Source organism: Petaurus breviceps, unplaced genomic scaffold, assembly GCF_028583685.1.
Source record: "Petaurus breviceps papuanus isolate PSGF00001 unplaced genomic scaffold, PetGlider_PUasm1.0 90721, whole genome shotgun sequence".
Taxonomy (NCBI): Eukaryota; Metazoa; Chordata; class Mammalia; order Diprotodontia; family Petauridae; genus Petaurus; species Petaurus breviceps.
The window spans coordinates 4,250,368-4,269,813 of NW_027187322.1; the positions used below are offsets into that span (position 1 = coordinate 4,250,368).

The 19,446-nt window shown below is 53.6% G+C and overlaps 2 protein-coding genes across 6 annotated transcripts in view; both read right to left on the bottom strand.

Moving 5' to 3' along the window:
* Positions 1 to 7,120, bottom strand: part of LOC138144927 (double C2-like domain-containing protein gamma) — an 8,966-nt gene extending 1,846 nt beyond the window's left edge. Inside the window, exons 1-7 of the mRNA XM_069066503.1 lie at positions 6,524 to 7,120; positions 5,195 to 5,503; positions 4,198 to 4,277; positions 4,034 to 4,105; positions 2,355 to 2,464; positions 999 to 1,128; positions 827 to 880 (exon numbers count right to left, since the gene is read on the bottom strand). Coding sequence (XP_068922604.1) covers positions 827 to 880; positions 999 to 1,128; positions 2,355 to 2,464; positions 4,034 to 4,105; positions 4,198 to 4,277; positions 5,195 to 5,489 — 741 coding nt within the window. The 5' untranslated portion in view covers positions 5,490 to 5,503; positions 6,524 to 7,120. The remainder of the gene's footprint in view (positions 1 to 826; positions 881 to 998; positions 1,129 to 2,354; positions 2,465 to 4,033; positions 4,106 to 4,197; positions 4,278 to 5,194; positions 5,504 to 6,523) is intronic.
* Positions 7,121 to 12,587: 5,467 nt separating this feature from the next.
* On the bottom strand, positions 12,588 to 19,257 carry NUDT8 (nudix hydrolase 8). Of its 5 annotated transcripts, XM_069066506.1 has the most exons (6): positions 19,121 to 19,257; positions 18,216 to 18,389; positions 17,307 to 17,589; positions 16,003 to 16,135; positions 15,647 to 15,724; positions 14,224 to 15,080 (listed from the first exon to the last, which is right to left on the bottom strand). In XM_069066506.1, exons 2-6 carry the CDS (start codon positions 18,223 to 18,225, stop codon positions 14,838 to 14,840), a joined length of 747 nt encoding a protein of 248 aa, XP_068922607.1. In that variant the 5' UTR covers positions 18,226 to 18,389; positions 19,121 to 19,257; the 3' UTR covers positions 14,224 to 14,837. The 5 variants fall into 5 exon arrangements, with proteins under 5 accessions (XP_068922610.1, XP_068922607.1, XP_068922608.1 ...); XM_069066509.1 differs by lacking the exons at positions 14,224 to 15,080; positions 19,121 to 19,257 and adding an exon at positions 12,588 to 12,830 and having other exon boundaries at positions 18,216 to 19,001; XM_069066507.1 differs by lacking the exon at positions 18,216 to 18,389 and having other exon boundaries at positions 19,121 to 19,252.
* Between the last annotated feature and the right edge of the window lie 189 nt (positions 19,258 to 19,446).

The following is a 19,446-nucleotide window of genomic DNA, read 5'->3' on the forward strand; positions in this document are numbered from 1 at the left end:
CTAAGGCCCCTCCCAGCTCTGACACCCCCTGTTCTAAGGCCCCTCCCAGCTCTGACACCCCCTGTTCTAAGGCCCCTCCCAGCTCTGACACTCCCTGTCCTAAGGGCCCTGTCAGTGTTAACATTCTGTTGCCTTTAAGCCCTGGTCTAGCTGAGGGTCCCCTGCCCAAAGCCTGTAGGACACAGGATGGGAATGAGGGGAATGCATTTGGACAGGCCCTGTTCTCTGGTCTGGCTCAGACTGGGTCTGCCCATCAGAAGGCCCTGGAGCTGTGAGGTGAGAGAGTTTGGTGTGGGCTTGGAGGGTAGCCCCCACATTCCTTCTGTCTGCTCCCTGAGGTCTGGTAGCCCTCTAAGAGACCCCGACTCCTCCTTTCTTTGTCCCTAGCCTCCCCACTCTGCACAGCGCACCCCAGAGAATATAGCACCTGACTTTTACACCCAGTCACCCCTGCCACTGCAGCCCCGACAAGCCCCTATTCCTTGCTGATGCTGGCGTCCTAACTGTAGAACTGCTTGGGTGTCATGGGGTCCCTATCCTCGGGTGCCCTCATCCTCTCCCTTTTCATTCTGCCCTCGCCCCCGCCTTTCCCCAGCTGTCCCTCTGGGTGCAGCCTTTCAGTGACACCAGGAGATTCATCAGAGAGACCACGTCCAAGTGATTAGCATCAGGAAGGAAGCCAAAGAAGGCCCCAAAGCTTCTACCCAAAATAGAATTAGCTGATGGGGGGCCTGACGCTGGTGCATCCTGGCCTCTGCTCACAGAAACCCCAGAACGACAGGATTCTGTGAAGGTAGATAGGGAGCTCCAGCCTCAGTGGACCTACCTCTTCATACAGGGACATGCCCCGGGCAGTGTCCAGGCTGCTGGGCCTCTTGGTCTGAAAACACAGAGGGCAGAAGTGTCAGTCCTGGGGCCCGCACCCATCTCCCCAAACTCATCTCAGATGTCTCCCTGCCCCTGCCCCAGCCTCATCCTGCAGCCCCAGGCCGTCTCACCAGGCGCCTCTTCTCCAGGCAGATGTTGAAGCTCCGGGTCAGGTTGGGCACCAGCTTCTTCAGGGGCACTCGCAGCTCACCCAGGGGCTCTGCCCGCCTCCGCAGGCGGGACTCCTCACACACACACAGCCTGGTCCCAGATCCCGGGTCCTGTCACTGCTCAGCTTTGTCCAGCGTCTGCCCAGTCTCTAGTCCCTCTCCCAGGGCTAAGGACCCTTCCTTTGCCCAGCTCCCCACCCACACCCCCATTTCCACACTTGTCTCCTAGCCCATCTATCCCAATGTTCTCTGTCCCCCATCTCTCCAGCTCCCAGACTTCTCAGTGCTAGGACTTCGAAGTCAAGCCCTAATGGGGATTCTGCACCTGGAGCAAAGGACATGACCTTGTGTTCAATTCAGCTGTTGACAGGGAGCTGAAGAAGGGAGGAAGAATGGAGGCCTAGGAGCCCGGGGAGGCTGGGCTCTAGGAAGCTGCCTAGGTTCAGGGAGGCGCAGGAAGGGCCATCTAGTAGCTTCCTAGTTTAACTAATTATTCTTTTTAATCTGAAGCTTTCTATGCATCTGAAGGACTAAAAATGCTGCCAGTGCCCTCTGTACATTTTGGCGCCCTGGAGAAGCGTTCTGATCGCCTCACCCTAGTTACAGCTCTGAGTGAGGTTGTACTTTGGGGAGAGTCTAGCTACCTTGGCCCCTGGCATTTACATGGTGCCCTCACACCTAAATCTGGTGTACCGATTTCTGCAGTTGAGAGGGGGCTTTCCTGTCTCACTGGCCCTCCTAGGCTGACCAAAGCCCGGTGAGGGCAGGGGCGTGGTCTCCTCATGTTTCCATCCCCGGTCACTGCTGCCAAAGCCCTCGGGTGGCCTCTGGAGCACCTCCTCCCCCAGGCACTCCATGGCAGTGAGCCCTGTGGAGCTTGGGAAGCTCACAGCCCTGCTAGGCTGACGGGCCTCGGCCAGATCCAGCTTGCTTAGCACCCGCTGAGGTTTACACAGTGCTTCACAGATACCGTTTCCTTATGGAGCACGGCTTGTGAGGGATGGCCAGGACTTTCCCTCAGCCCTCCCCACCAACGCCAGGGGCTCATTCTTCATGCTGGAGCCCACAGATTGCCCCAGGACCAGCCCACCTTCCCTTCTGGTCACCCTTCTCCCACCTGTTCCTGATGGCGAGGCTCATGTGCCAGCTTTGGTTGACATGAGTGTATTGCAGCTTGGCTGCCTATCATGGGCCAGTGTAAGGGGGCACCATCTAAAGTTGTGCCTGGGAGAAGCATGCCTCTCAAGCAGAAAGACTGCAAGATGACTGACAGCAGACCTGGGGCCCCCAGGCAGAGAACAAGGGCAGGGGGCTCACCGCAGAGTCTTGCGTCCGGCATCCTGGCAGGTGAAGCCATGATAGGTGAGTGTTTCATCCCAGCGTGGCCCCCGGCTGCCCCGCACTGTTCGGGTGCGAAGCTGACTTGCCTGGGGTGGGGAGGACAGGATGGCTGAGAAGGGGAGCCTCTCAGGAGGCCCAGGAAGCTCCCCACCCCAACTACTGCATTGTGCCTGCCCTCTGGCTGGTTCGTGGGAGGCCCTGGGCAGCCTGTGTGTAGCAGGGCACACGCAGGTTTTCTGTGGTTCAGAGTGGGAGCTTGTGCTGTTTCCTGTCTGTAAAGGTCAGCCCAGGCATGTTCACTCCCCATCCCCACGTCCCTCTGTTCTTCCCTCGTGTTCCCCTCGAGGCCCCCAGCAGTGGTGTCTTGTCTGGACCATCACGACAGTCTCCTAACTGCTCTTTCTGTCTGGTCACTTCCTCAAACACTGTGGCACAGTGGGAAGGGTCTGAGTGTGGAGATGAGGACCTGGGTCCAATCCTGCCTCTCAAAGCCTCCGTTTCCTCGTATGTAAAACGGGGATAATAACATGTGCTTTCTACCTACGAAAGGTCTCTAAAATCTGGAAATGCTATTAAAATTTGAAGCTATTATTATTATTGCACATCCTTGCCCAAGAACCTTTAAAGGCTCCCTCTTTCCAACAGGACAAATCCAAAATCCTTTCTCTAGCGTTCTAGACCCCATCCAACCTCAGCTGCCCCTGCTTTCACTTCACCATAGTTCTTCCCACATTCATGCCTTTGCCTACGCCGTGGCCTCCACCTGGAGCATCCTTTTGCCTCCTCCACAAAATCACTTCCAACTCCACCTCCTCCAGGAAGCCTTCCCTGTCATGTTCTCCAGTCACGTCTTCCATGACACCATCCATCTCATCCTCTGCCATCCCCTTTTCCTTTTGCCTTCAACCTTTCCTGACATCAGGGGCTTTTCCAATGAGCCCCATCTTCTCATTATGTGGTCAAAGTATCTGAGCTTCAGCTTCAGTCTTTGTCTTTGTATCTGCTTCTTAGTGTTGGCCAGAGTTTTCCTTCCAGGGAGCAAGGGCCTTTTAATCTGGCCATTTCCTTCTCCAGCTCATTTGACAGATGAGGAAACTGAGACAAACAAGGTGAAGTGACTTGTCCAGGGTCACACAGCTAGTAAATTTCTGAGGTGGGATTTGAACTCATGAAGATGAATCTTCCTGACTCATCCTGAGTCTCAGCCGAGCTCTGTTCACTGCACTGCCACCTAGCTGCCCTCAGCCTTCTCTGATCTCAAGCAGTGACAGCCAGCCCCCTGAAATGTGCTCTGAGGCAGGTGACTACGGCATTTTTGTTAGGAGGGACCTTCATGGGTCAGCAGTCATTCTGTAGCCACCAGGCTTGTCTCCCTGACATCCTGTACATTTCTTGCAGGCAAGGGCAGGGTGGCAGATGAGAGGAGGCAGCTGGGAAAAGTCCAGTCCCCTAGACCTAGTCTCTCTCCCCACCAGGCTCCCTCTGTGCACTCCACCAGCCCCAGAGGACCTGGCACCACCTCTCACTCGTGTGTCTGTCCCCTTTCTGGTCCTTAGCTTCCTCTCCTCGACAATGAAGCCCTTGGGGGGGTCCCCTCCGGCTCCCCCCTTCCCCAGCCCTAAGCCCCACCCTCCCAGACCTTCCCTGGCATTTACCTTGCTTGTTCCTGGCAACAGATTTGCCTTCACGAAGGTGTCGATGGAGCCTGAGTCCAAGGGTTTCAGACCCTGGAGAACGGAGAGATGGCCGAAGTCTCAGAGGGGGGCCTTCTGGGTTGGGGGGCGAGGTTGGGGGGGGTGCTGAGGTCCCACCCTCTCACCTTGGCCCGATGGATTGTGCAGTGCAGGACGCAGTTCTGCTGGTCCAAAAGGAGGGTGAATTCAAGGGAACCCAGGGCGGCTGGGGAGGGAGAGGGGCCGGTCTGTGAGGCCCCGGCCCTCCTGCCTCCTTGGAGTCCCAGCTGAAGGCCCACCTTCTCCAGAAGCCTTTCTCACTCCTCCCAAGGCTAGTGCCCTCCCCCCGAACCTCAGGGATCGCTGCTGCTTCTGTGTCCGGTCTGTAGCCGGTCTGGACGGGACTGTTTGCATGTTATCTCTCTTGTTAAATGATCAGCTCTTCAGACGTCTCCATGTCTGTCCAGTGTTTGGCACAGTGCCTGGCACATAGGACACACTTGTACCAATGTTTATTGACTGACTGGGGGCTGGCCAAGGCCTTGGCCTTTGGCTTAGGTCAGAATGTGAAAGGCCACCAGAAGATGAGGGGTAGCCTAGCCCAGTGCCCACACCTGCCCTGGCCATTCCTACATGGCAGCAGAGAGGGGGTGGGGGTCCCCAGGATCTTCCTCATGTTCAGCTCCTCACATCCATGTGACCTCCAGCCTTGGTTCTGCTGACGTTGCCCCCACGCCAGAGGGACCAAAATGAATGGAGGGCCCAAAGTAGGGTCACCTTCTCTCTTCCACAGCCCTGACGCAGCTCCAGATGGCAGCAGCTGTGTGTGTGTGTGTGTGTGTGTGTGTGTGTGTGCGCGCGCGCGCGCGCGAGCGAGCCCTCTGGTGCTTGCCGGCACCCAGCTGTCTAGGAGCTCCAACACAGGTGGGTTCATGGGTTGGATATGTGTTAGAAATGTCAGACCCATTTAAGGCGCTGCTCTCTGAGCCCCCCTTCTCGCCAGGTACCTGGCTAGGGCGGGAGCTTCTTGCCAGCCCTTTCTCAGGCACACAAGGGTGAGGGAGGGCAGAGTGATGTGGCTCCCTTCCCCTCCCCCCTCCTCCCTTTCCGCCTCCTAGCAGACCCCTGGGTCTGAGCACTCACTGGTCTCATCTGAGTCTCCGTCCTGCTCCTCCAGGCATTGGGGAAGCTGAGAGACTCCAGCCTTTGCTGTTGGGGTCTGGGCTTCCTCCACTGGGCTGCTCAAGGCTGTCTCTGGGGCTGGCCCATTGGGGAGTGCAGGCAGAGGGGCTGGCCGGGGCCGGAGCAGGGCAGGGGCAAAGGGGTAGAAGTGGGGGAAGTAGTCAGAGATCTGGCGGATGGGGCGGATAGGACCGGGGCTCACGTTGATGGCCATATGCTCCTGCATGGTGACCTTCTCCCCTCGGGCGCCAGCCATGGCCAGAAGGTCTCCTAAGAGGGTTGGGGGAAGGTCAGGGACGTCCTGGTGTGAGGTGAGGACTGGACACAGGAGAGGGTAAATGTGAAGAGGGGGCCAGATAGAGGGGAGAGGTCAGTGGTAGCTAGGCTGGACAAAGGGGAGGGGTCCACTTGAGGAAGGGGACCAAACACAGGGGAACGGTCAAGGGGAATGAGCAGGACCCGGGCAAGGTCAATGTGAAGAGGGGGTCAGAGGAGAGAAGCCAACGGCAAGAAGGCTGGACAAAGGGGAGGGGTCAACTTGGTGGGAAAGGTCCAGGACTAGACAGAAGGGAGTGCTCTGGAGTGGACCCTGAGCCTAGCAGGCTTAACTAGAGGAGAGCCTCTCAGGGTCCCTGGGGAGCCCCTTCAGGAGGACAGGAGCCTTGGGGCTTTGTGTCAGGCACAGGTGCTGGCTGGCAGGGACACAGACTCCCCTGTAGGGAGTTTAAGTTGTTTCAGCTTGTCAGCTCAACTACAGCTAGGGGTGGGGCAGGGAACTGGGCTCTGGGCACTGGGGGCAGGTGCATTTTGGGCAGGGGAAGACCAGATCCCAGGTAAGGTTGTGTTCTGGTCTGTTATGGAGGGTGGGCCATCCTATTGGCAAAGGCTTATATGTTTATATTTTGGCTGGGGGGGTCTGTTGGGGTGACCTTGTGGAGGGGAAGTCTCCTTTCTGGGGAGAGGTCTTTCTTAGAGGGCAGTCTCTTGGACTGCAGTGGGAGGGAAGGTTGGGAGGTCTCAGTGGAGGGCTAACCCAGGGATGCACAGGTGGGCAGCAGTTAGGGGTCTCTCCCCCAATGGAGTATCTGGAAGGGGGAGGTCTAGTGTTCAGAGAGGCTGGGGGTTCTGCCCCTAGTTTGGGAGGATGCTGTCCTGGGTGGGACTTTCCCGCCTGAGGGTCTGAGATAGATTCCAGGTCAGGGGCTTCTGGGGTCTCCTGGGGAGATCGTAGGAGTGCGCTCTCCTCTGTGTCCCGGGGCTGCTGGGGGCAAGTGGGGCGGGAGCACTCACCTGGCCCTCGGACTGACCGGCAAACACAGGACTGGACCAATTGCCTATGGGCTCCGGTCCGGGACCGACGCCCGAACAGCTGCCTGTACTGCTGGCACCAGCACAACGGCGACCACCGCCGCTGCTGCGTGTCTGTCTCCTACCCCGCTTCCAGCCTGGACTGTGTATGTCTATGACCGCCTCGTGTCCTCCGGCGCAGCGCCACGGGGATACACGCGTCCAGACACACACACACACAGACTGAGACACACTAAGACACAAGTACCGTCTCCTCCCCCCGTCCCAATGCACCAACAGCATCTGATAGGCGCAGAGACATTGCTACCCACCGACTGTGTACCACCCGCCCCACCTCATACAGCCACTGATCACACCCAAAGTGATGACCCCAGAGTCACGACCGCTATCACACTGATGCTGACACACATACGGACACACACTCACAGAACACCCTGGGAGAGACCTTGCCTAGGACAGAGCCCAGGAGCCCCGTTCCCTTCCCTAGACATCTCTCCTAACCCCCCTGCTTCCCATCACACAAACTTACACCCCCATACGTGACACACACAGGTGATCTGAGGACTGCATCAGAGGATGTTGTCACTTGGGGTCTGCCGGAGAGGACTTTGCTTGAAGCTCTCAGGCCCCTCCCTCCCTTCTGCCCCTCCCCCCAGTTCCCTCTTCTCTTTTCAGAGCCTACTCTGAGCCTCCGCCCCTAGGTGGTCTGGGACCTTCCCTCCCCCAAACACCTCTGACTTGATCCCCTGTGAAATGGAGATATTTTTAAAAAGTAATTTATTCTTGCTAACTGCCAACAAAGGTGAGAAATGGAAAGGAGAGGGGGACAGGAAGCCTGGAGGGGCAGAGGAGGAAGGACTGGGAGAACAAAGCAAGACAGAATAGGGCTGGAGTGGGTGACTTGGTTTCCCCCCCTTCCCCTTTTCAAGCCCCTCACTCTTTCCTGGCTGCTTGTCAGCCTGTCAGCTCAGCAAGCCCATTGCTGTAGGTACCATGTTCTACGAATGCCCTTGGTTTCTGCTAGGGCTTCTTCCTAGGGTTTCTTGGGGGCTGGGCCTTCCTATTCTGAATACTTTTCCTGTCCCTTCACACTCTCCTACTGCAAGGCTCCCATCAGAGCCTGGCCCCCTCCTGGAATCTTCTCTGTTCTGGATCCCTCCTTTCCAAGGTGATCAGGAGACAGTGTGGGGTCCAACCTGGACCCAAGGGGCTGCCTTGTGCATCCACTTAGCCAGGCTTTGGGGATGAGGGTTGGAACCAGGCCAGGCCCACCCTTCACAACACCTGTTGGCAAGCTGGGGGTTCCTGGGAGAGAGCCACAGTCACACAGCCGTGGTCTGAGGTGCTAGGGCTGGATGCAGCCCCGTCAGTCAATGTCTTTATCAAGTTTTTATCATGTGCCCGGCACTGTGTTAACGCCGGAGATACAGAGAAAGGCAAACACCAGCCTCCCTGCCATCACATTCTAACTGGGGAGACAACATACAAGATATGGGGAGAGTCGACGGAAGAGGGGCCCGGGGAATTCTCCAGACCTGTTCATGATTCCTTCCTCACATTTGTGTAGAATTTCAAGACCACAGGTTCAGAGAACCCGGGAAGACTTGCATAAACTGATGCTAAGTGAAGTGAGCAGGACCAGGAGAAGTTACACAGCCAGAGTGCAAGGCTCTAAGACAGCTCCAGAAGACTCCTGATGGAAAATGCGCTCCACAGTCAGAGAAGCGCCATGGAGTCTGAATGCAGAGCGAAGCAGATGTTTGCTCTCTTTGGGTTTTGTTTTGCCTTTCTCGTGGTTTTTCCCTTTTCTTCTGACTCGTCTTTCACGTGACTAATGTGGAAATATGTTTAACATGATTGTGTGTGTATAGCCCATATCAGATTGCACGCCGTCATGGGGAAGGAGAAGGGAAGGAGGGGGGATTTAGAACTCAAAATCTTATAAAAGTGAATATTAAAAACTAAAAAAAAAAAACTTTTTAAAGAGATCATGGGTTCATAAACTCAGCTCTAAAGCTGGAAGGCATCTCAGAGACCGGCTAGTCCAACCCCTTCATTTTACAGATGGGAAAACTGAGGACCAAGGCTATACAGGGAAGAGGGGACTGAGCTGAAACTGGAACCCAGGTCCCCAGACTCCACATTCAGTGTTTATCCCACTACATCATGCTGCCTCCAAGAGTTTTCATTTGAGTTCCTTGGAATTGTGTGGATCCTTGCATTGATCAGTTACTGAGTCTTTCACAGTTGATTATCTTTACAATCTTGCTGTTTCTGTGTGAATTGTTCTCCTGGTTCTGCTCACTCTCCTCTGCATCAGTTCATACAGACTTCCCAGGTGGTCCAGAAACCGTCCCCTTAATCACTTCTGACAGCACGGTAGAATTCCATCACTTTTTTATACCATAATTTGCTCATCCATCTGCCAGTTGGCAAGCGACCCCTCGGTTTCCAATTCTTTGTTACCCCAAGAGGAGCTGCTAGAAGTATTTGTGGGTCCTTTTCCTCTTTTGCTGATTTCTCTGGGGTGTAGCCCTAGCAGCGGTATTGCTGGGTCCAAGTGTGTGCACAGTTTAACAGCCTGTTGAGCACAGTTCCAAATTGTTTTCCAGAATGGTTGGACTAGTTCCCACACCACCAACAGTGCATTAGTCTACCTGTTTTCCCATAGACCCTTCCTTTTCTGTCATCTGATGGGCATGAGGTGGTACCTTAGAGTTGTTTTGGTTTGCATTTCTCTAATCATCAGTGACTTTGAGCATTTTTTATATGACTATTGACAGCTTGGATTTCTTTCTCTGAAAACTGCCTATTCCTATCCTTTGATCCTATTTATCAATGAGGGGATTGTTTCCAGCTCTTGTAAATTTGATTCAGTTCCCTACATATCTTAGAAATGAGACTTTTATGAAATAAATTTGCTGCAGATTTTTTCCAGTTTTCTTCAAATTTTAGCTGCATTGGTTTGTTTGTGCAGAACCTTTTTAATTTGATATAATCCAAATGATCCAAACGCTTCCCTTATCCATAGATCTGACCGGAAATTTCATCCATGCTTCCAAATTTGTCTGTGATGTTGCCATTTATGTCCAAGCCATGCACTTCTGAGTTGATTTTGGCGCATGGCATGAGATGTTGGTCTAGACCTAGCTTCTGCCAGACCACTTCCCAATCTTCCCAGAATGTTTTGTTGCATCGCGAATGCTTGCCCCGGTGGTTGGGATCTTTGGACTTATGAAGCATGAGGATACTGTGCTCATCAGCTTCTGTATTTGTGTACCTCACCTGCTCCATTGACCAACCATTCTATCTCCTTTGAACCCAGGCCAGCCCTCAACCAGAGACTTGGGCCTAGAAAATTCTCAAGACACAAAGGACTTGCAGGAATAAGGAGAGGGGCCATAAAACATTTCCAGTAGCCCATCATAGTCATTCTGCTCCGCAAGGAAGATGGAGACAGGTTTGTACAAACGCAGAACACATATTTCACTTGTATCTCAGAAGTGCAACATCCAAGAGATTCCCAAGGGCCAGATCTCTGATAGTCAGTCAAAGCAAGGCCCTCTTTAGTCTAGAAGTTCCAAGAATGAACCTTGTTTTTATTGTGGCACAATGGATAGAGCACCAGATCTGGAGTCAGGAAGACTCATTTTCCTGAGTTCAAATCTGACCTCAGACAGTTCCTAATTGTGTGACCCTGGGTAAGTCACTTCACCCCGGTGTCTCAGTTTCCTCATCAATAAAATAAGTCATAGAAGGAAATGGCAAATGGCAAAACCACTCCAGTATCTTTGCCAAGAAAATCCTAAAATGGAATCACAAAGAGACAGACGTGACTAAAATGGCGGAACAAATACCAACAATCAAGAATGGCCCTGGAAGCCGAACTCTTCTCTCCCGAGAAGCCTCTTTTCCCGCCCCAAGCTAAAGGTGTCTCCCCTTGGATGTGGCACACTGGAGACCAAAGTGAAGTGTGTGTTCTGCCTTCATACAAACTCGTCTCCATCTTCCTTGGGGAGCAGAATGACTATGATGGGCTACTGGAAACGTTTTATGGTCCCTCTCCTTATTCCTGCAAGTCCTTTGTGTTTTCTGGGCCTGGGCCTCTGGGTGAGGGCTGGCCTGGGTTCAAATCCTGCCTCTGACACAACAGCTGTCCCTTCACATCAGATGGGCCCCTTGGAACCTGCCAGAAGAGAACAAGGGGAAAGCAAAAACTCCCTGCTGGGAGGCAGCTCCTGACAACTCTCGAAGCTTCCTTCCAACCCTTAAATCTTGTGCTTTTGTCAAGGGAAAATCCCAGCTTCCTATTTCCCCCTGCTTATATAGAATCAGTAAGATTCACTTTCATTCCACTGCAGAGCTCCCAGCTGCGACAGGACCCTAACACTGAAAAGAGAGTCTGTGTTCACAGCCCATGTATTTCCTATCACTGGCCATGCACAGTAATGAAATACATACAAATTAGGAGCTGCTTGGGCTGATCTGGCATTGCTTTGGAGAATGGAGGCAAGTGTGGGAATGGGTCCTCACCCTCCCTGGGCAGGAGGAGAGGTAAGGAGAGAGGGCTCCTGGCAAACACACAGTTTCAGGTCTCCCTCCTCTGGGTGCTGGGTGGCTTCTGCAGGGTTTAGCCCCCCCCCCTCCCAGTAGTAAGGGTGGCTCTGACCACCGGTGTGGTGCTGCTGACGTGCTGCTCACCTCATCTCTCCATTTCTCACTTGCATCCCTTGCCTCCTCATTGCACGTCGCGGAAACCCTGTCCAAACCTACCTATCTGTGCTCACCTCTTTCCCCTTTCAAAGTCCCCACTTTCCTTCTCTTTCAAGAAGAGAGCTGAGTCTCTTCTCCTAGGGCAGTGACGGCCTCACTGTTCCCAGGAGCTCATGCAGATGGGTCTTGGGAGTTTTATTTCTGCCAGCAGAAGCTGATCTCTATTGTTGGTCCGGTAAAATGATGAATGTAAGTTCTGAGTCTATGATCCCTCTCACACTCAGAGACCGTGGCACATCACCGAACCCTTCTGAGCCTCAGTTCCCTCACCTATAAGGCAGTCTGGCTGACCAGGAAAGTGCATGGTGCAATGTGGAACCAGTCTGGAGAGTCCTGAGGCAGCAGGGTACACTGAGGCTTCTTAGGCAGGGTGGGGGCATGATCAGATCATCTTAGGAATATCAAGTTGGCAGCTGGGAGGAAGGTGAATCAGAAAAGGGAGGAAGGGGCAGGAAGGACAGTGAGGAGGCCTGGGTGAGAGGTGACGAGGCTTAGGGTAGTGATTGTGTGAGTAGAGAAGGGAAAGGATGTGAGATTTGGAGGAAGAATCAACCAGACTTGGCAACTGATTGAATGTGGGGGATGATGGAGAAGGTCCCTGGAGGGAAAGCATTGCTACAGAGCTAGCATCTGCAATGTCCTTTGCTGGCATCCCCTCATATTTGGGAGGTACCTTCTATTAGGAAGATATTGGCAAGCTTAAGCCTGTCCACAGGAGGTTGACCAAGATAGGAAGGAGACTCTAGAACATGTCACACAAGTATGTGACAGAGGACCCCAGCTGCATATAAGCCAGGCGTGATCCTGCCAGAATACAGGCAGGAGAGGGTGAAGCTTTAGGAAAACGAGGCTGGGGACAAGAGGGGGATCAGAGGAAAAAGAGGATTGCTGCTCAGGGTGGAGTGGACAATAACAGACAGTAGAGAAAAGGTACAATTCAACCCGATTTTGCGTCTTTTCTTTCTTTTTTCATTACAATTAGCCTTCATTTTCCACGCATCTTTTTTTAAAAATCCCCCCCAACTTAATAGTATTTTATTTTTTCCAATTCCATGTAAAGAGAGTCTTCAAAATTCACTTTTATAGGATTTTGAGTTCCAAATTTTTCTCTCCCTCCCTTTCCTTCCCCCTCCCCTAAGACTGCAAGTAATCTGATATAGGCTCTACATGTATAATCATATGAGACATTTCTACATTAGGCATGCTGTGAAAGAAGAATCAGAATAAAAGAGAAAAAACACAAGAAGGAGAAAACAAACAAAAAAAGAGAAAATTGTAGGCTTCAATCTGTATTCAGACCATTTTCCATCATGAGTCTTTTGGAAATAGTCTCAGATCCTGGCATTGCTGAGAAGAGTTAAGTCTATCAAAGTCCGTCTTCACACAGTGCAGCTGTTACTGTGTACAGCATTCCCCTGGCTCTGCTCACTTCACTCAGCATCAGTTCATGTAAGTCTTTCCGGGTTTTTCTGAAATCTGCCTTTTGGTCTCCATTTTCTCCATGAAACGGGAAAATCTTTAGTCAGAGAAGGATAGGACAAAAATGGCAAATAGGAACTTAAAACCTCAAGAGGTAAATGGCATGAGAATATTTAGTTTGAGCACTCTGCATCCCAGACTACTGAAAAAACTAAGGCTGAACCTTAAGTGTTTTTTGGTTTGTTTTAGGTAATCAGAGTTAATGGACTTGCCCAGGATATCACAGCTATACTGTCAAGTGTCTGAGGCCAGGTTTGAACTTAGGTCCTCTGCCCCTCAACGTCAGAGGCTTTTGAAAGACCACGGAAAACAGGTATTGTGGGACAAGAGAAAGAAAGGTGTTTCAATTTTCAAGAAAGGCAAAGAGATTATTCAAACTGTAGTCTGGTGCACTTGACTTTGTACCCTGACATCATTCTACATCTAGAATGCATTTATTATTAAAGGGTTGTCTTCTGAGCGTTTGAAAAGACAGGTTGTAATCTCTCAGGAGCTAGCAGGACTTCATCAAGAAAAGGTCATGTCAGACTGATCTCATTTCTTTGGGCCAGGGTGATTACTTGAGAGGCAGATCAGGGGAGTGCTGCGGACAAGGCAGACTTGGGTTTCTGAAAAACATTTGACAAAAAGTGGTCAGTAAATGATGTTTAATATCTCTGCTTTTTGACATACTAGATCTTTATGACTTAATATACAGTTAATTTTTGTAAAGGTGCTATTTACAGCTTGGCAGTATATAAATTTCTTTCTGTGTCTATTAAGTAATCACTAGTTCTTTGGTCTTTACTTTTTCTAATATTAGATTCTGATGTTTATGGTCTAAAGGGGGCTCACTCCAGTCACTATTTTATTCAAAGATTTGGATAAAAAGTGTGGAGGGAATGTTTATCAAATTTTCAAAAGACACAAAGGTAGGAGGGATAACTATCATGCTTGATGAATGAAACAGGAAAGTTCTCAATAGTCTAGAATGGACCAAATTGAACAAGGTATAATATAGAAATAGTCTTATGCCCTTGGGTTAAAAAAACCCAACTCTACACAAGTACAAATGCTTGGAAGTATGCTTGGACAGTATGTCTGAAAAAGATCTCGGAGAGGACACCAGTGAGCTGTCCCAAAGAGGAATGGGTGGCTGCCCCTCCCTGCAGAGCCTGGATGCTCCCTGCTCGGTGATTGTGCAATGAAATTCCTGATCGCTAGATGACCTTCCAACCCTGGGGGTCAAGCTGATCCAGGTCCAATTTGTTTCATTTGGAATACTTGGTGCATGTCTGTTTGGGCTGGTGAGGTCGGGAATCCAACCCAAGGAATACCTACAGGTATTAAGTACCTGCTGGGGCAAGACCCTGGGGATACAAAGACTGGACAAAACACAGTCCTTCCCCTCAGGGAGTTTCCATTCTACTGGGGAATGAGCCAGAGACAACTTTTCAGATCAAAGAAGGCAGCCTTTATTACACTGAACCGAGGCGGAGTCAACTTGGTTGTTTTCTAGATGGAGGGATAGGTCTCCAGAGTCAGTCAGTCAGTCAGCCAACAAACATCTGGTAAGTGCTTGCTATGTGTCCAACTCACTGTGCTATGCACTAAGATACAAAGTAAGGCAAAAAGTGGGCCCTGCCCTAAAGAAGCTGAAATCCTGACGGGTGACACAATGCCACAGACAATCCATACAAAGTCACGGAGTCAGGACAAGGAGCTTGTACTCCAGGAATTGCAAGCAGGGTCCAGCAGAGACGGTGAGGTTGGTCCGAGCTCTGCAGCCACCCAACCCAGGAGATGAGAGGGAGGCGTTCCCCCATCCTTCTGAGTGAGGGCTCTGGCTACCTCCCACAGCAGCTTATGCTGGTACAGACTCAACCTCTGGCTTCCTCTGATCTGAGTGAAAACCTGGCTTGTGGCTGACTTGGAAGGACAAAGAGCCCCCACTGTACCGGATTGGATTCCCCAGCTGGCTCAGTCCTTCAATTAGGTGCGAAGGCAAAGTCCTCAGTGGCCCCTGTGGACTCTTTTTAGTGCCCCCAGCTGAACTTTCTGCTCTCTACGTCCTGGTCTCTCCTCTCTTCTGTTGCCCGGCAAGACGGGCTATGCGGTGGTAAGTCCCAGGCACCAGCATCTCCAGCGTGAGCTCTGTGAAGATGGCCGTGAGGCCCCAGATGCGGTAGGGGCCATGCAGGAATATGGGCATGGTGTAGCTGTACCGGCCCTGATGGCAGAAGTGAGTGTAGCCCTGATTCCGGGGGTGGAGCAGGTGGGCCAGCGGCAGGGTGAAGACATCATCCACCTGGTAGGAAAGGTCTCTGTGAGGACCATTACAGCCCCCAGCCCCTTGGGCCCTCCTGAGAAGGATCCACAATTGGGCTGCACGTACTGCCTAATACTCTGTCTAGTGCTCATTTGTGGATGGCAGATTCTGGCTCAATATCCCAACAAGTAAGGGAGCTTTGTACACAGGAAGTGCCTAATACATGCCTGTTGAATTAAACCTAACTGTCCCAAAGTGGAAACGGGCTGCCTTGGAAGGTAGTGAGCTCCCTGTCACTGGAGGTCTGAAGCAGAAGTCAGTCCACAGAACTACGAAAGCAGAAGGTCCCTTCGAGGCCAGCTAGCCTAAGCCATCCCTCCCATGGCAGGCCATTCCACTCTGGGAGAGCTGGAAGCCTAGGAAGGCTCTCCTCATGCTGCCCAGCACAGAGCTGCTTTCATTCTGGGCAAGTGTAAGCCCCATGAGAGCAGGTACTGGACCTTCTATCATGTTTGGGGCTAAGCCCAGGGCTCACACTCGGCAGATGCTTGCATCAGGGTGTGTACAGGGTAGGGCCAGGCTTGGGGAGGCCTCAGCTCACTCACCTCCTGTGGACTAGGTGTGAGGTCCAGAGACTCCAGGGGCCCCACCTGGGCAATGACTGGGACAACGATGGAGTTTCTCTGTAAGCAGAACAAGAACGATCCCACATTTGGATCAGGAAGGGACCCTGAAATTCATCTTCTAGAAAAGGGAACTGAGGCAAGCAGCAGTGAAGTGACTTGTCCAAGGTCACACTGTGCCTGAGGCAGGATTTGAACCCATGGAAGGACAGAGTACAGCCCCCCTCCTGGGTGGGGCAGGGGCTGCTCCCTCAGACTTCACTTGGCTCAGTGCAGGTGCTCACACCTCTGGAGTGGAGAGACTGAGGCAGCCTCACGACCTGGGGTTCAGCCCTTACCTGGTCATTCACTGGCTTCATGATACCCCACACGTTCTCCTCCTGGACGGGAAGGCCTAACTCTTCCCTTGTTTCCCGGAGAGCTGTGTCGACAATATCTTGGTCCTGAGGGTCACACTTGCCCCCTGGGAAACTGAAGCACAAAAACATGAGAAAGGTGGGCGGCCAGGTAGTACATCGAGTAAGAGCACCGGCTCCAGTGTCAGGATAACCTGGGGATCAAATCCGGGCTCAGATACTCAGCACCCACCCAGAAACACCTGGCTGTGTAACCTTGAGCAAGTTACTTAACCCCAATTGCTTAAAAAAAAAAAAAAGAAAAACATGAGAAAGACCCTCCATCCAATGCCCCTCGTGCTGAGGGCAACAAGCTCTGGGGAAATACAGGGCACTGCGGACGGGCCAAGAACGAATCACCAGGGAGGCGAGCCTGGGAAAGGCAGGGCAATAGCATCTCCCACCCTAGACTTGGCCTGGTCCTTCCCAGCATCAGAAGCCCCTTGCTTCTATGTTCTACGTACAGGGGGCTCCACCAGTTCTAATGTTCTAGGTTCCACGGTCCCTCCCAATTCTGATCCTTGGCATTCTCAGGCCCTTCTCAGCTCCAGCATTCCATGTTATAAACCCTTCTCTGACATTTTACATTCTAAGGCCTCTCCTGGTTCTCTGACATTCTATGTTCTAAGTCCTCAGCTCTGGCATTCCATGTTCTAATGTTCCCCCCAGATCTAACATCCCATGTTCTATGTTTCCATGTATGTGTGTCTTCCATCAACTCAGACCCAAACTCAAGGGCAGCCTCTCCCCTGGAACCTGAGGTGGGCTAGGCCCATAACAATGGACACCCCATCTGCTGCTGCTGGCCCTGGCCTCTGAATTCAGGCCTGGTACAACTACACTGACAAAAGTTTTTCAAGTGTCTACTGTGTCCAAAGAGCTGTGGTGGGCTTGGGGGAGATCCAAGGCTCACTGGGGGCACAGTTCACCTAGAAAGGGACCCTCCAAGCCACAATTAAGCATCTGAGCAGGACTTCAGACCAATCACAGGATGTTAGAGGTGGAAGAGTCCTTAGCCCCCATCCACTCCAATCCTCCCATTTTACAGAAGGGACCCTTGAGGCCTGGAAGAGGGAAGTAACTCACCCAGATAGGTGAACCCCAAACCCAGGGACCTGACTCCTAAGTGCCACCAGGCCCCCCCAGGGCTTCAGGGTAGCTAGGGTGGGGGCCAGCCTGCCAAAAAACTCCTGCAACTTGGGAAAGTGTGTGGCCAAGACTGGCCTTGGCTCCCTGCGCCCACCCACCTGACATCCCCTCTGTGCTTCCCTATGAGGCGGCTGGAGCGAAGTGTGTAGAGCAGGGAGGCTTCTCCGTGCACAGAGCACAGGGGCACCAGCACGGCCGCCGAGGCCTCCCGATGGCGGTATCTGGCTGTGGTGGCCTCCAGCAATTGTCGGCAGCGCAGTTCATTGGCACTGGACAGGGCGTGGCGAGCGGCCTCCTCTGGGTTCAGGGGGCCATTCCCTCCCCAGGGGCCGTGCTGCCTGCTGGCCAGGCGCAGCGTGGGCAGCATGGCACCTTGGAGCCCTGTGAAGGGACGGATGCTTGGGTGAGATGGCACCCCTCCCTCTCCGTGGCTAGGGGCCACCCACAAATGGACACAACTCAGTTTAGGGGGAGGGAGTAGAAGGCGGCCCAACAGAATGAGCCCTGGAGACATGGGCCCAAGTCGGGTCCTGATCCTGGCTGGGCCTGTGACCCTGGACAGGTGACATCCTCTCCCCAGGCCTTGGCCTCCTCCTCCTTAAAGGCCTCCATGGCCTGTGAGCCCAGGACTGTTTGAGCCCAGGCCAGGTGCCCTGACCCCATGGATGACTACAGCCCTCAGCCTCAGGGCTTGAGCAATAAATGCTCCAAGCCCTCCTGGGATGAGCTGTGTCCACACTATGAGTCCTAAACTCACCTTCTTCCTTCTTCCCATTTCTGCCAGGGGCTCCCCTCAGCTTGGCTGTCCTCTCTCACTCCTCTTCTTACCCCCAGAGACAAACCCTTGCCCCACTGGCCAAGTCCCACTACCCACCTTCAGCCCCGCCCATGGCCCCTCTGCACCCCTCCCCTGTGGTGGCCTCCAGTCTCGCTCTCTCTCCTGTCCAGGCCAAACTTCACTCAGAGGTCACAGTGATCAGACCAGGCTGCTTCCTGCTCCCAATTACCTTGAGACATCTACAGACCTTCCCCAGCAGGCCCAACAGGCTCTGTGGCTTAGGACCCAGGGCGCCCTTCCGGTGCCTTGTGCTTTCCCCAAATAAGCCTTTGGGGGGATGTCACAAACGTTTAAACTCTACTTGCAATCTTCTGCTTTCAGGCCCCAGGCCAGCTTGATAGTCCTGTCAGGGACATTCCCAGGTCACCTCAGTGACCGTGCACAGGCTGGCCCTTCTCTGGAGTCCCAGAAGGCCCTGCTCCCTTCCAAGCCCAGCTCCGGGCTCAGCGGGCTGCTAAAGGGGACTGGCTCCTTCCGGATACATTGTAGCCAGTTTGTATCTAGCTCTCTGTGTGTTTCCTCAGATATAATGGAAGGCCCTAGCCTCTTGTTTTTGTCCTAGCCCAGGCCCAGGCCAGCTTGCCCACTGCCCATGCTTAAGGGACCTTTGAGCGGTCTTTGATCTCTGGGGTCTCTCTCAGGTCTGGTCCTCTCTTCCCTGAGGTGTTAGCCGACCTGCGCCTGAGGCCTGGGTTCAAATCCCATTTCAGACACCAGCCGTTTAAGACCCTCCGCCTCCCAGGGCCTCAGTTTCCCGAGCAGTAAAGGGGAAGGTCGGTCCCAACGGCCTCGGACGGCCGAAGGCCGAGCTGCCCCTCCCGAAGTCTCTTCCTGCCCAACTCCGAGAGGGGCTCCGAGGTTTTCTCGGAATGTGCCCCACCCCCACTCCCGTCCCGGTCCGCGTCTTTCCGGGGGAGCCTGGAACCACAAAGCGAGGCGGGAAGTTGGGGGAGCGGAAGGGGCGCGGCGGGGAGGAGTCATTATCAAGGTCAAGGGAGGTCCGCGGCCCGCCCGCCGGCTCGCTGGGGAAGGGGGGAGATCGAGGAGCCTTCCGCCCTCCCCCCAAGCACTGACCTGGGCCCGCCGTGCCCGTAGCCTGAGCAAAATGGCTGCGGGGGCGGGGGTCCTGGCCCGAGGACGGGCCCCCCGGCACCGCGCCAGAGGGGGCTGTGCGTGTGCGCTGGGGCGCGAGTGCACCCACCGAGGGAGACGCGGGGAGGGAGGAAACTCTGCGGTGGGGTGGGAGACCAGGGCCCGCACCCCGGCCCCGCCCCAAACCGGGCAGAGGCTCCGCCCCTTCGGGAGCCAGGGGCCCAGGAAGTGGGCGGGACCTGTCCGCGGCCAGCTCTAGGCAGTAGGGGGTGGGATGCCCAAGTGTGGGCGGGACCTCCTGGGAACCG